Genomic DNA, 13887 nt, shown 5'->3' with positions numbered 1-13887 from the left:
ACTGGCTTGGCAAAGGGGATGCACTGGATAGGAGAGAAAAACCTGGATTTGGGATGGGGATGGCTTGGGGAGTGCAGGGAATCATGGAATGGGTTGGTTGGGGGGGATTTTAAGGATTATCCCAATCCCATCCCATCTCATTCCATGGGTAGGGACACCTTCCACTGCCTGCTCCAAACTGGCCTTGGACACTTCTAAGCCACAGCTGCTCTGGGAATTCCATCCCAGCCAGGAATTCCCAATTCCCAATCTCCCACCCATCCCTGCCCTCTGGCACTGGGAGCCATTCCCTGTGTCCTGTCCCTCCATCCCTGTCCCCAGTCCCTCTCCAGCTCTCCTGGAGCCCCTCCAGGCCCTGCCAGGGGCTCTGAGCTCTCCCTGGAGCTTCTCCTCTCCAAACTCCTCTGTCAAACTTTAAAAATTCTCTACAAATTCATTTCTCACAGATGGGAATGAAATGACATGAAATCTTGGAATGGTTTGGGTTGGAAGGAACCTCAAGGATCCTCCAGTGCCACCCCCAGCCATGGGCAGGGACACCTCCCACTGTCCCAGGCTGCTCCAAGCCCTGACCAGCCTGGACCTGGAAATCCAGGGGCAGCCCCAGCTGCTCTGGGGATTGTATTCCAGGGCCTCCCCACCCTCACAGGAACAATTCCCAATTCCCAATCTCCCACCCATCCCTGCCCTCTGGCACTGGGAGCCATTCCCTGTGTCCTGTCCCTCCATCCTTGTCCCCAGTCCCTCTCCAGCTCTCCTGGAGCCCCTGCAGGCTCTGAGCTCTCCCTGGAGCTTCTCCTCTCCAAACTCCTCTGTCAAACTTTAAAAATTCTCTACAAATTCATTTCTCACAGATGGGAATGAAGTGACATGAAATCTTGGAATGGTTTGGTTGGAAGGAACCTCAAGGATCATCCAGTGCCACCCCCAGCCATGGGCAGGGACACCTCCCACTGTCCCAGGCTGCTCCAAGCCCTGACCAGCCTGGACCTGGAAATCCAGGGGCAGCCCCAGCTGCTCTGGGGATTGTATTCCAGGGCCTCCCCACCCTCACAGGAACAATTCCCAATTCCCAATCTCCCACCCATCCCTGCCCTCTGGCACTGGGAGCCATTCCCTGTGTGCTGTCCCTCCATCCCTGTCCCCAGTCCCTCTCCAGCTCTCCTGGAGCCCCTCCAGGCCCTGCCAGGGGCTCTGAGCTCTCCCTGGAGCACAGGTTGGGGAGATGCTCTCAGCTCCCAGCTCTCCCTGGATCAGATCCCTCCACACATTCTGGGATTCAGGCAGGATTTTATGGAGCCTGACTCCTGTGGATGAAATCTCCGTGCAGAGGAAGAAGCAGCACAGGAGGTTGTAATTCCTAAGAGGAGAGGGGTCCTTGGCATGAAATTATTTACTAGGAATGTTTTCCTCCTGGAGAGCAGCCTCATCCCTGCAGTCTGGGATGCTCCATCCCAAAATTGCTGCTTCCATGTGTGAATGAACACGATGAGATCAGCCCCAGCCTGAGCTCCCTCTGCCACCTCCATGGATGGTAATTCCATGGGGGAGCTGCTCCTTGGGACACAGCTGCAGAGCAAACCGGGGTTCCCAGGGCAAGGCTGAGGAAATTACGGATGCAGAGGAGGGTTTGGAACTGGAGCTTGACCTCTCTGTGCCCTCCCCACAGGTGGATGCCGACGATGTCATCACCAAGGAGGAGCAGATCTTCCTCCTGCTGAAGGCCAAGGCCAAGTGCGAGCGCCACCTGAAAGCCAAGGTGCCCAAGGTGCACGGTGAGTGCTCCCAAATTCCGGGGCTGGATCCAGCCCTGCTCTCCCAGCGCTTCCCCTCAGCCCCACATACAGAGCAGAGAGGGAAGGAGGCGCTTGCAGCACCCCAGCAAATCAGTTTTTCAGGATAGTCCATAGGGAGGAGGTTTGGAAAGCAAAGCTGTCCCAGACTTGTTCTGCTCTAGAATTCCAAACTCCAAGGGTCCAGGAGGATGCAGAAGTGGTGGAATTCTAGCCCTGGTTGACATATCCAGTGCACAGGAGAGAGCACCAAGCACCAGCTCTGCTGGGATCACAGAATTCCAGAATGGGATGGGAGGAACCTTAAAGATCCCATTCCACCCCTCTGGAATGGGCAGGGACACCTCTCCCTGTCCTAGGGTGATCCAACCTGGCCTGGGACACTTCCAGGGATCCAGGGGCAGCCACAGCTGCTCTGGGAATTCCATCCCAGCCCCTCCCCACCCTCGCAGGAACAATTCCTAACTCCCAGGCAGGAATTCCCAATTCCCAATCTCCCATCCATCCCTGCCCTCTGGCACTGGGAGCCATTCCCTGTGTCCTGTCCCTCCATCCCTGTCCCTCTCCAGCTCTCCTGGAGCCCCTCCAGGCCCTGCCAGGGGCTCTGAGCTCTCCCTGGAGCTTCTCCTCTCCAGGGGAACATTCCCAGCTCTCCCAGCCTGGCTCCAGCCCTGGAGCAGCTCCGGGGCCTCCTCTGGATTTGTTCCAGAGGAAAGCCACTATTCCAAATCCCAAAAATCTCTTACAACCAGTGATGGGGAAAACAAAACATCACTCCAAGACCTTTCTCCTTCCCCACTCTCTCTCTCAGAAGGGCCCAAGCTCAGCTGAGCCTCTTCCTTCCACTTCCTTTCTATTTTGGGCTGGAAAATCACTCCCAGCTGTGGGATTGAGGGGGAGGAGGAAGGAGGGAACTCTCTGATGTGGGGAGCAAAGCCCTCACTCCCCGCTGGCTCCTTCCCTCACATTCCCAAGTGTTAATTCCTGAGAGACCCTTCAATCCCCAGGGTGGGTGTCCTGTCCCACTTCCTGGGAAAATGGGACAAGCCACGATGTCCCTGCACCTCGGCTCTCCTCTCCCTCAGGGAATGCTGTGGGAAAGGTCCCCAAATCCAGCTTCACCACCTGCCCTCCCGGTGCCTTTGGAAACGCCAGCAAGGGCCATAAAATCCCAGCTTTCCTTTGATTCCCAGCCTCCTGTTTTCCATCAGGAAACCTCAAGCCACATCCTCTGCTGCTCCTTTGTCCCCTCACCCCGTGCCCAATTAACACCTCGTTAATGAGCACATGTGTGAAGGCATTTCCTGCTGGTGTCTCTGCCCACCTGGTCCTGCTCCCGCGCCCCTTTTCCAGCTTTTCTGAGGGCAGCATTTGGGATCGGTCCCCCTTCCCTGTGGGCAGGGATGGGGATGGGATTGACAGCCGGATTTTGGGCTCTTTCTCAATGGCAGAGCAAAGAGAGCAGATCCTAGGTGTAGAGAAAAGCAAGGCACAATTAATTCTTTCCAATAATATTTCTGGGTTTCACATTCTCTGAACTTCAGAGAAAGTAAAAACAACTCTTATAATTTGCTGTGCCTGTGTTTGTGCCAAAGTAGAATGCAATGTGGAAATTGTTGGTGTTTTGGTTCCTTGGCCTGTCAGGGCCCGGTGTGTAGCCCCACATTTCTCTTCACAGAGAAAAGCAAGGCACAATTCTTCCCAAGAATGTTTTTCTGGGTTTCACATTCTCTGAACTTCAGAGAAAGGGAAAAAAATTCTTATCACTTGCTGTGCCTGTGTTTGTGCCAAAGCAGGATGCAATATGGAGATTGTTCACCCACAGTGATGGTGGTTTGGTTCCTTGGCCTGTCAGGGCCCAGTGCGTGGCCCCACATTTCTCCTCACAGAGAAAAGCAGGGCACAATTCTTCCCAAGAATATTTCTGGGATTCACATTCTCTGAACCTCACAGAAAGAAAAAACAATTCTTATCATTTTGTGCCAAAGCAGGATGCAATATGGAGATTGTTCACCCACAGTGATGGTGTTTCGTTTGCTTGGCCTGTCAGGGCCAAGTGTGTGTAGCCCCACATTTCTCTTCACAGAGACAAGCAAGGCACAATTCTTCCCGAGAATATTTCTGGGATTCACATTCTCTGAACCTCAGAGAAAGGAAAAAGAAATTCTTATCACTTGCTGTGCCTGTGTTTGTGCAAAAGCAGAATGCCATATGGAGATTGTTTACCCACAGTGATGGTGGTTTGATTCCTTGGCTGTCAGGGCCAGGTGTGTGTGTGTGTGTGTGTGTGTGTGTGTCAGTACTCAGGGTGAAGCCACGAGATTCTGTGCAGGTTGTGCAGGGTTGAGTGCTTGGCAGATTTAGTTTAGATGTAATGTAACATAGTATAATACAGTATAAAATAGAATAGTATAATGAAGTAATTAATTAGCCTTCTGATATCAGTGGAGTCAGATGCATCATTTCCTCCCTTTGTCAGAGGTTTCCTGCAAAATTCTACACCCAGGGATTTGGAGATCCCGTGGTTTTGGTGCTGGTTGGAGACTTGGGTCTGGGACTGGGACAGAAAATTTCCAATATCCAGTGGTTTAATCCCATGGACACAAATCCCGCCCCTGGAAAAAGTTGTCCTGAGCTCCTCAGACCCCCTGCTCCATCCTCTACAGCAAATCCAATCCCAAATAGTCCAAGAGGAGGAATCACCTGGATTTCAAGGCTTTGGAGGCTTCACCCATTAGCAGAGGAGAATTAGATCCAATTAATCTGCACTAATCCAAAGGCAGAATGAATTCCCACTCAACCTTTTGCAAGGAATGGTTTTTAGGATTTATCACCCCAGAAATTCCCTCTGGGAGTTCCCAAACAAGGCAGCGGTTTGCCAGACTGCCCCTGAGATGGTTTTAGGAGTTTACAGCCCCAACATAGAGCCTTCCAATTTGGAAAAGTTCTTCCCACTTTTCAGAGGAACTGCAATCCACAGATTTTGGGATTTCAGATGCCCTTGGACACAGGGAAAGCAGCTGGGCCCAGTGCTTTCCTCCTTGGATGATCCAGAATTTGGGATGTGGTGTCTGTTTTGGGACATCGAGACCTGTGCCCTCCTCATCCCTCAGAAAGAGGGAAGAGATAATGGGATGAGATCCCAAAGAAAAATCTGGAAAGAGCAACAAACCAGATTTTATGATGCTCCAGCTCCTACTCACAGATAGGATTTAAAAGGAAGATTTTCTGAGGAAAAGTAGGGTTGGCTTGGAGCAAAATAAATCCTGGATGTGGTTTCCATTTGAACCCATGGTCAAATCCATGCTGGGTTTGTCACTCCAAAGAAGGGAAAAGGACAGGCCCACCAAGAGGCAGCAGTTTTGGGGAGATCCTCAGGAAAACGCATCCCACAGTTATCTAAGGATGGGATTTCTCCAGCCTTTCTTAGGGAGTTGTTTGTGGTCAGGGATAAGATCCACGTTCATCCTTCAGGAAGGGATCTGCCTGGAGAGCCAGAATCCCTCTGGGATCATCCTGGAGCAGCTCCAATCGAGGGCCAGCCCTGCCGACAGCCCAGCGGTGTCGGATGTTTGGGAAAGGAGAAAGTTTCCACTTAAAATTCCTGACCCAGCTTGAGGGGGATCTCTCCTGGGAAGATCCTCACCACAAGGGTCACAGGAAAAGACTCTTTGACCCCATTCCAGAAAGCAGGAACATATCCTGGCTGGCAGGGTTGATATTCCAAAGAAAAATCCTGGAGAACAAAAATATTTAAACCCTCTAAAATTTCAGACTTCCTTCAGCCACTGTTAATGTGTAAAAATTCCAAATCCCCTTTTTTTTCACCCCCTGAAAAGGTTAAAAATCTGCTTTATGGGAGGATGAGGTCCCTCCTGTCCTCCTGGAGGGCTCACAGGGATCCTCTGGCCCCTGGCCACCTCCCAGGTGTCTCTGAGCCCTGGCTCCTGATCCCTGTGGCTCCCACGTGGATCTGTGCCACGGGGAGCCGAGGCTGAGCTGCTCCAGGAGCTTCCAAAGAGCCCCGGCAGGATTCGTGCGTCATCTCCACCTTTGGCTGAGGGCTGGAGACCCAAAATACGAAACCAAAAAAACCCCAAAACCCTTCCCCCACAAGCATTTGGTTTTCCTCCTTTTCTCTTTTTTTTTTCCCCCCTCACCCTCCCCCTTTTTCCCTTAAATTTAGTCTCCAGATGAAAGCCTTTGGGAAAGAACAGGAAACCCGAAAATTTCTCTTCTCCCGACACAAATATTCCATCCCAGCCCTGGTGGGCAGCTGATGCCGCCCCAAAGTTAAACCTGGAAGGGGATGAAGTGAAAGTCCCAGCCCTGAGCCATCAGACCTGACATTTTTTTTTAATCCATGAATTAAAAGCTTGTCTTTCCCTGGTTTGGAAAAGGAGATGGGACATTTTGTGGGGAAAGAAGAGGGAGTTTTGCACAACCCTGTCATTAGCAAAGGCCATGGCCAACCCTTTCTCTGAGCCCGAGGTGTTGCAGCTCCAAACTGGGTTGTTTTTTTAATAAATAAACCTATTTTCCCAGGAAAGGTGTTATTTTTAGTTGGGGATCTGGGTCTGTTTACCTGGGTTGTGCATCCCAGTTTGGTTTCACTGTCCCTAAAGGACCTAGAGCTGATTCCAGGCTCTCGCTGGCCTTGAGGAACCCCAAAATCTGCTCCTGGTTTCTTCTCCAGAGGGTCCAGCACCGTTCCCTGATGCCAGGAGCTCCCAGAGGTTGGGAGAAGCCTCAGGTACCTCAGAAATTAAGGGAGACAGAGGCAGCCTAAGCCCTAAACACCCCAGCCCTCTGTAAATCCATAATTTGTCCAACTATTTCCATCTTCTCCCAGTTTCTCCTCTCAGTCCTTGCAGATGAGGCCCAAATTCCATTAAAAAACCCAAACCATTCCTTGTGAAAATATTCCCAGCACAGTTTTGGCTTGGAAAAGCTGTCACTGCCCCAGTAGACACCAGCTGGGGAATCAACATGTTAGCCTTCAAAAACACATAATCACGGGGGATTATATGCGGTGCTTTTTATTAAGAGCTCTGGGAATCGGGGTGTATTCAACCCAAATCTGACTCCGACCATACATCTGAAATGATCATGTTTTATACTCTGTCCTTACATAACTTTCATGTTAATTATTAAACTTATATTGTTCTATTGTATACAAAAATTTAGCCCCTCTCTGAATTTCCAACATAGTTTCTCACTATTCTTCTTATGGTTATATAATAATTACATTTAATTACTAAACAATCGTCACATCTAACAATTATATAATTTATCATACTGCTTACGCAGGTGCAGTTGATCTGGGAAAGCACAAAGCCCAACATTTTAGATTCTATCTTTAACTTTCTCCAGGGTTCCACTATCAAACATGGACCAGGAGATTTTTTAGGATGGATTATGGTCCAGGAGAGCTTATAGGATGGAATTATGGACCAGGAGAACTTCTAGGATAGAATTATGGACCAGGAGAGCTACTAGGATGGAATTTTGGACCAGGAGACCTTCTAGGACAGAATTATGGACTGGGAGAACTTCTAGGATGGAACTATGGACTGGGAGAACTTCTAGGATGAAATTATGGACTGGGAGAACTTCTAGGATAGAATTATGGACCAGGAGAGCTACTAGGATGGAATTTTGGACCAGGAGACCTTCTAGGACGGAATTATGGACTGGGAGAACTTCTAGGAAGGAATTATGGACCAGGAGAGAGTCTAGGATGGAATTATGGACCGGCAGAGCTTCTAGGAAGGAATTATGGACCAGGAGAGTGTCAAGGATGGAATTATAGACCAGGAGATCTTCTAGGATGGATATGTGGGCCAGGAGAACTTCTAGGACAGAATTATGGGCAGGGAAAATTCCTAGGATGGATTTATGCACTGGGAGAGTTTCTAGCATAGAATTATGGACCGAGAGACCTTTGAGGATGAAATCACAGACCAGACCATTCTCCTGGAGTGTGAGGGAGCTCAGAGTCACTGATATGAAGCGTGATGTACTTGAAGGAGCTGAAACTGGGATGTGGCCTCTTCCTGCAAAGTTTTATGGGCCTGGAGCTCCCAGTCCTACTGAGGAATGTCCACAGAGCAGCTAAACAGGGTTTGGGACACATGGGAGGGACGGATCTTGGGAATTACGAGAGGCACCAGTGGTCTGTGGTTTAGATTTGTAAAGGAGCACAGAGAAAGCGTGGAAAACATTCCAAAGGGTGGCTGAATTCTAATGCTAATTATCAACCTTGTTCTAATGATTGAGATGGTATCTTGGATGGTATTCTTCCCTCTCAGAGAGAGGCTGGAGGGGTTTGGAAGGACTGGATGTGCTGGAATGAGGAAAGAGTGGGATGTGCCAGCAGTGGCAGGTCGGGAGTTCCCGATGGGATGTTGGAGGTTGAGTTTCTGCTCCTGGGTTGGGAAGTTGAGGGGTGGATGGGCAGAGTGCAGAAGGTGTCTCCAGAGCTGGGTCATGGAACTGTCTGGTGGCTGTGACCTGGAACAGCTCCTGGCCCCTGTGTCCATCCCCTCCAATGTCCTTTTCCTCCAGGGCTGAGCATGGACAGGATGTTCTGTCCATGAGACACTGGGTGAAGAGCAGCGAAGGTCTTTGAGCAGTGACAGACAGAAGCTGCATCCACCCATGGCTGTGGAACTGCTGGAGTGGGTCCAATGGAGCTGAGCAAGGGCCTGGAGCATCTCAGTGCCCAGGAAAGGCTGAGGGAGCTGGGGCTGCTCAGCCTGGAGAGGAGCCACAGTGAGAGGGGCCCTCAGCCCTGGGTGTGCCTGGCTGTCCCTGGCTGTCCCTGTCTCCCTGAGTGTCCCTGTGTCTCTCTGTGTGTCCCTGTGTGTCCCTGGGTGTCCCTGGGTGTCCCTGGCTGTCCCTGGGTGTCCCTGTGTGTCCCTGTGTGTCCCTGTGTGTCCCTGTGTGTCCCTGTGTGTCCCTGGGTGTCCCTGGGTGTCCCTGTCTGTCCCTGTGTGTCCCTGTGTGTCCCTGGATGTCCCTGTGTGTCCCTGTGTGTCCCTGGGTGTCCCTGGGTGTCCCTGTGTGTCCCTGTGTGTCCCTGTGTGTCCCTGTGTGTCCCTGGGTGTCCCTGTGTGTCCCTGGCTGTCCCTGTCTGTCCCTGTCTGTCCCTGTGTGTCCCTGTCTGTCCCTGGCTGTCCCTGGCTGTCCCTGGGTGTCCCTGGGTGTCCCTGTGTGTCCCTGTCTGTCCCTGGGTGTCCCTGGGTGTCCCTGTCTGTCCCTGGGTGTCCCTGTCTGTCCCTGTCTGTCCCTGGCTGTCCCTGGCTGTCCCTGTGTGTCCCTGTCTGTCCCTGTCTGTCCCTGTGTGTCCCTGTCTGTCCCTGGGTGTCCCTGGGTGTCCCTGTCTGTCCCTGTCTGTCCCTGTGTGTCCCTGTCTGTCCCTGGGTGTCCCTGTCTGTCCCTGTCTGTCCCTGGCTGTCCCTGGCTGTCCCTGTCTGTCCCTGTCTGTCCCTGGGTGTCCCTGGGTGTCCCTGGGTGTCCCTGTGTGTCCCTGTCTGTCCCTGGGTGTCCCTGGGTGTCCCTGTGTATCCCTGTGTGTCCCTGTGTGTCCCTGTCTGTCCCTGTCTGTCCCTGTGTGTCCCTGGGTGTCCCTGGGTGTCCCTGTGTGTCCCTGTCTGTCCCTGTGTGTCCCTGGGTGTCCCTGGGTGTCCCTGTCTGTCCCTGGGTGTCCCTGTCTGTCCCTGTGTGTCCCTGGGTGTCCCTGTCTGTCCCTGGCTGTCCCTGGGTGTCCCTGTGTGTCCCTGGGTGTCCCTGTGTGTCCCTGGGTGTCCCTGGCTGTCCCTGTGTGTCCCTGGCTGTCCCTGTGTGTCCCTGTGTGTCCCTGTGTGTCCCTGTGTGTCCCTGTGTGTCCCTGGCTGTCCCTGGGTGTCCCTGTCTGTCCCTGTCTGTCCCTGTGTGTCCCTGTCTGTCCCTGTGTGTCCCTGGGTGTCCCTGGGTGCAGGGAGGGTCACAGCAGGGCCAGGCTGTGCTCCAGGCCTCCAGCTGTGGCACCAGAGCCACGGGCAGGGACTGATCCCAGGAATTCTCCCGGCACAGGAGGCAGAACTCCTGCCCTGGGCAGTGCCCAGCCCTGAGCAGAGACCAGAGAGGCTGTGGGATCTCCCCCACCGGGGATATCCCAGACCTGTCAGGATGCAATCCTGAGCCCTGTGCTCTGGGATGGCCCTGCTGGAGCAGCTGATCCACCGTGGTCCCTTCCAGCCTGATTCTGTTGGATCAGTGAGGATCCCACTCCTCCTGTCCTTCCATTCTGTCCAAACAACGGGATCCACGCACAGCTGAGTCACACCCCCGCTTCCTTCAGCCACACCCCTATAGATCAAGACAGCCCCAAAAGCAGCCCCTCATCCCCCCTGCCCTCACAGCCGGGTTTGAAATCCATCTGCAAACCCCCAGACTTAATTCCTGCCCCTCCAAGCCCCCATTCCTCCCCTTTCCTCTCCCAAAATGATTTCTCCCCTGTTCCTATCCCAAAATGATTCCTCCCCTCTTCCTATACCAAAACAATTCCTTCCCCTTCCAATCCTAAAATGATTTCTCCACTTTCCTGTCCCAAAACAATTCTCCCCCTTCCTGTGCCATAATGCTTTTCCCCCTTCCTATCGCAAAACAATTCCTACCCCTTCCCTATCCCCAAGTTATTTTTCCCCCTTCCTATTCCAAAACAATTCTTCCTGCTTCCTATCCCCAAATGATTTCTCCCCCTTCCTATCCCAAAACAATTCCTTCCCCTTCCTATCCCCAAATTATTTTTCCCCCTTCCTATCCCAAAACAATTCCTCCCCTCTCCCTACCCAAAACAATTCCTACCCTTTCCTATCCCAAAATGATTTTTCCCCCTTCCTATCCCAAAACAATTCCTCCCCTCTTCCTATGCCAAAACAATTCCTTCCCTTTCCAATCCCAAAATGATTTCTCCCCCTTCCTATCCCAAAACTATTCTCCCCTCTCCCTACCCAAAACAATTCATACCCTTTCCTATCCCAAAATGATTTTTCCCTCTTCCTACGCCAAAATTATTCTTCCCCCTTCCTCTCCCAAAACAATTCCTTCCCCTTCCAATCTCAAAATTATTTCTCCCCCTTCCTCTCCCAAAACAGTTCCTTCCCCTTCCAATCTCAAAATGATTTTTCCCCTTCCTATCCCAAAACAATTCCTTCCCTTTCCAATTCCAAAATGATTTCTCCCCCTTCCTATCCCAAAACTATTCTCCCCTCTCCCTACCCAAAACAATTCATACCCTTTCCTATCCCAAAATGATTTTTCCCTCTTCCTACGCCAAAATTATTTCTCCCTCTTCCTATCCCAAAACAATTCCTTCCCCTTCCTATCCCCAAATTATTTCTCCCCCTTCCTCTCCCAAAACAGTTCCTTCCCCTTCCAATCTCAAAATGATTTTTCCCCTTCCTATCCCAAAACTATTCTGCCCTCTCCCTACCCAAAACAATTCATACCCTTTCCTATCCAAAATGATTTTTCCTCTTCCTACGCCAAAATTATTCCTCCCCCTTCCTCTCCAAAACAGTTCCTTCCCTTCCAATCTCAAAATGATTTTTCCCCTTCCTATCCAAAACAATTCCTTCCCCTTCCAATCTCAAAATGATTTTTCCCCTTCCTCTCCCAAAACAGTTCCTTCCCCCTTCCAATCTCAAAATTATTTTTCCCCTTCCTCTCCCAAAACAATTCCTCCCCCTTCCAACCCCAACATGACCTCTCCCCCATCCCATCCCCAAACGCTGCCTCATTTTTGTCGGTGGCTCCTCCCCGCCTGCCTGCAGTGCCCCAAATGTCCTTCCCGTACTGGAGTGGCCACAATCACACCGCCCATTCCAGCTGTGGTCTCCCGGGGGGCCGGAATGAGCCGGGCTGATTGATATTCCGTGCCCCTGGATAAACACCTCCAGCCCGTGTTTGCGTTTGTGCAGCTGCCAAGGAGCCTCGCAGATGGTTCGGATGCCTTCTCCACATGCAGAGTGTCCCGTTCCTGCTGGAACAGGGATTGAGGCTGGGAGAGGGAAGGGAAAAGGAAAGGGGGTTTAAATGAGCCTTGCTTGGTCGTATCCTATGCAAGCTGTTCCAGCTCCAGAGCTCAGCCCCAAGGGCACTGGGTGCTAGAAGCCAGCTCGCTCTCAGACCAAGGCCGCGGGTCAGCCCCTAGCAAGCAGGGAATATTCAGCTCTTAGTGATCAGGCAGCTCTTGTGATTTCAGCTTTGCTTGCTAGGTAGCTTTTCCCTTGGCCTAAGGCTCCAGCAGACGGCAGAGAGAGGAGAAGCAGAAGACGCTGGCTGTTCCACGAGTGTGGCTTTATTGGAGGGTCTGTGAAGGGTCTCAGCTCTTCTTCTTCCCAGTTAGTAGGGGTACAGTGTGCTACTGTTATACCCTTGGCCTGGATCCAATCCTGACCAATGGCAAAGGTGTTAGAGTGACCATAAGTGACCAATGGTAGGGTTTAACACAATATTGCCTTCCATGGCTATAGGGATAAGGTACAAGGCGGATGTCCCTGGAGACAGGAAACTTCTTTGCCGCTGTGTCAGCATTCTGTTCTCCAAGGGGCCCTGGCTAAACCTGAGGGGTTTACTACAGGGCTTGGGATAGGAGCAGGAAGGAGGGAAAAACTCTCCATGCACCCTGAGCAGGGATGGCCCAAATCTGCTCCTGCTTTTCTCTCTCCTACCAAAGCAACTTCTGGGATTCTGGGATTCTGACTTGGCTCAGGTGAGGGAGAGAAGTCAGGGAGTGAAATGAGGGATGCATTTGGGACAGCCCCTTCCCAAAGTGTTCTGGGATTGGCCTTCCCGCCTTCCTGGGGGAAATCCTGCAGCAATGGCATCCAAGAGTGTTTTTGCTTGTTCCCATCTTGGAATGACTTCAAATTCCATGCCCTGAGATTCCAAACTTCAGTGGAAAAGGATTGATCCAAGAGATGTCCTGGTGGACAAGAACCAATGGGATCCTGGAGGGATCCCTTGTATCCCTTCAAGTCTCATTTCTTCAGCAATGTCATCCAAGAGGTTTTTTGCTTGTTCCCATCTTGGAATGACTTCAGCTTCCATGCCCTGAGATTCCAACCTTCAACAGGAAAGGATTGATCCAAGAGATGTCCTGGTGGACCAGAACCAATGGGATCCTGGAGGGATCCCAAACTTCCCTTCAGACCGCATTTCTTCAGCAATGTCATCCAAGAGGTTTTTTGCTTGTTCCCATCCTGGAATGACTTCAACTTCCATGCCCTGAGATTCCAACCTTCAGCAGGAAAGGATTGATCCAAGAGATGTCCTGGTGGTGGACAAGAACCAGTAGGATCCTGGAGGGATCCCATGCTTCCCTTCAGATCTCATTTCTTCAGGAATGTCATCGAAGAGAGTGCTTTTGTTTGTTCCTGTCCTGGAATGACTTCAGCTTCCATGCCCTGAGATTCCAACCTTCAATGGAAAAGGATTGATCCAAGAGATGTCCTGGTGGTGGACAAGAACCAATGGAATCCTGGAGGGATCCCAAACTTCCCTTCAGATCTCATTTCTTCAGGAATGTCATCCAAGAGGTTTTTTGCTTGTTCCTGTCCTGGAATGACTTCAGCTTCCATGCCCTGAGATTCCAACCTTCAACAGGAAAGGATTGATCCAAGAGATGTCCTGGTGGTGGACAAGAACCAATGGAATCCTGGAGGGATCCCATGCTTCCCTTCAGGCCTCATTTCTTCAGGAATGTCATCCAAGAGAGTTTTTGTTTGTTCCCATCTTGGAATGACTGCAACTTCCATGTGCTTCAGGGGGGAAGGAGAGATCCAAGAGATGTCCTGGTGGACCAGAACCAATGAGATCCTGGAGGGATCCCTTGTATCCCTTCAAGTCTCATTTCTTCAGCAATGTCATCCAAGAGGTTTTTTGCTTGTTCCCATCTTGGAATGACTTCAAATTCCATGCCCTGAGATTCCAACCTTCAATGGAAAAGGATTGATCCAAGAGATGTCCTGGTGGACCAGAACCAATGGGATCCTGGAGGGATCCCATGTTTCCCTTCAGGTCTCATTTCTTCAGGAATGTCATCGAA

The 13887-nt window shown here is 51.4% G+C and overlaps 1 protein-coding gene across 1 annotated transcript in view; it reads left to right on the top strand.

Annotated features, from left to right (window-relative positions):
- The window catches only part of PTH1R (parathyroid hormone 1 receptor), a 123629-nt gene that overhangs the window by 55539 nt on the left and 54203 nt on the right, over positions 1–13887 (top strand). Inside the window, exon 2 of the mRNA XM_064703755.1 lies at positions 1670–1775. Coding sequence (XP_064559825.1) covers positions 1670–1775 — 106 coding nt within the window. The remainder of the gene's footprint in view (positions 1–1669; positions 1776–13887) is intronic.

The sequence above is a fragment of the Zonotrichia leucophrys genome, chromosome 2, assembly GCF_028769735.1.
Source record: "Zonotrichia leucophrys gambelii isolate GWCS_2022_RI chromosome 2, RI_Zleu_2.0, whole genome shotgun sequence".
NCBI classification, from domain to species: Eukaryota; Metazoa; Chordata; class Aves; order Passeriformes; family Passerellidae; genus Zonotrichia; species Zonotrichia leucophrys.
The sequence above is the reverse complement of the archived record's forward strand: the minus strand, read 5'-3'. Positions and strand labels throughout refer to the sequence as shown.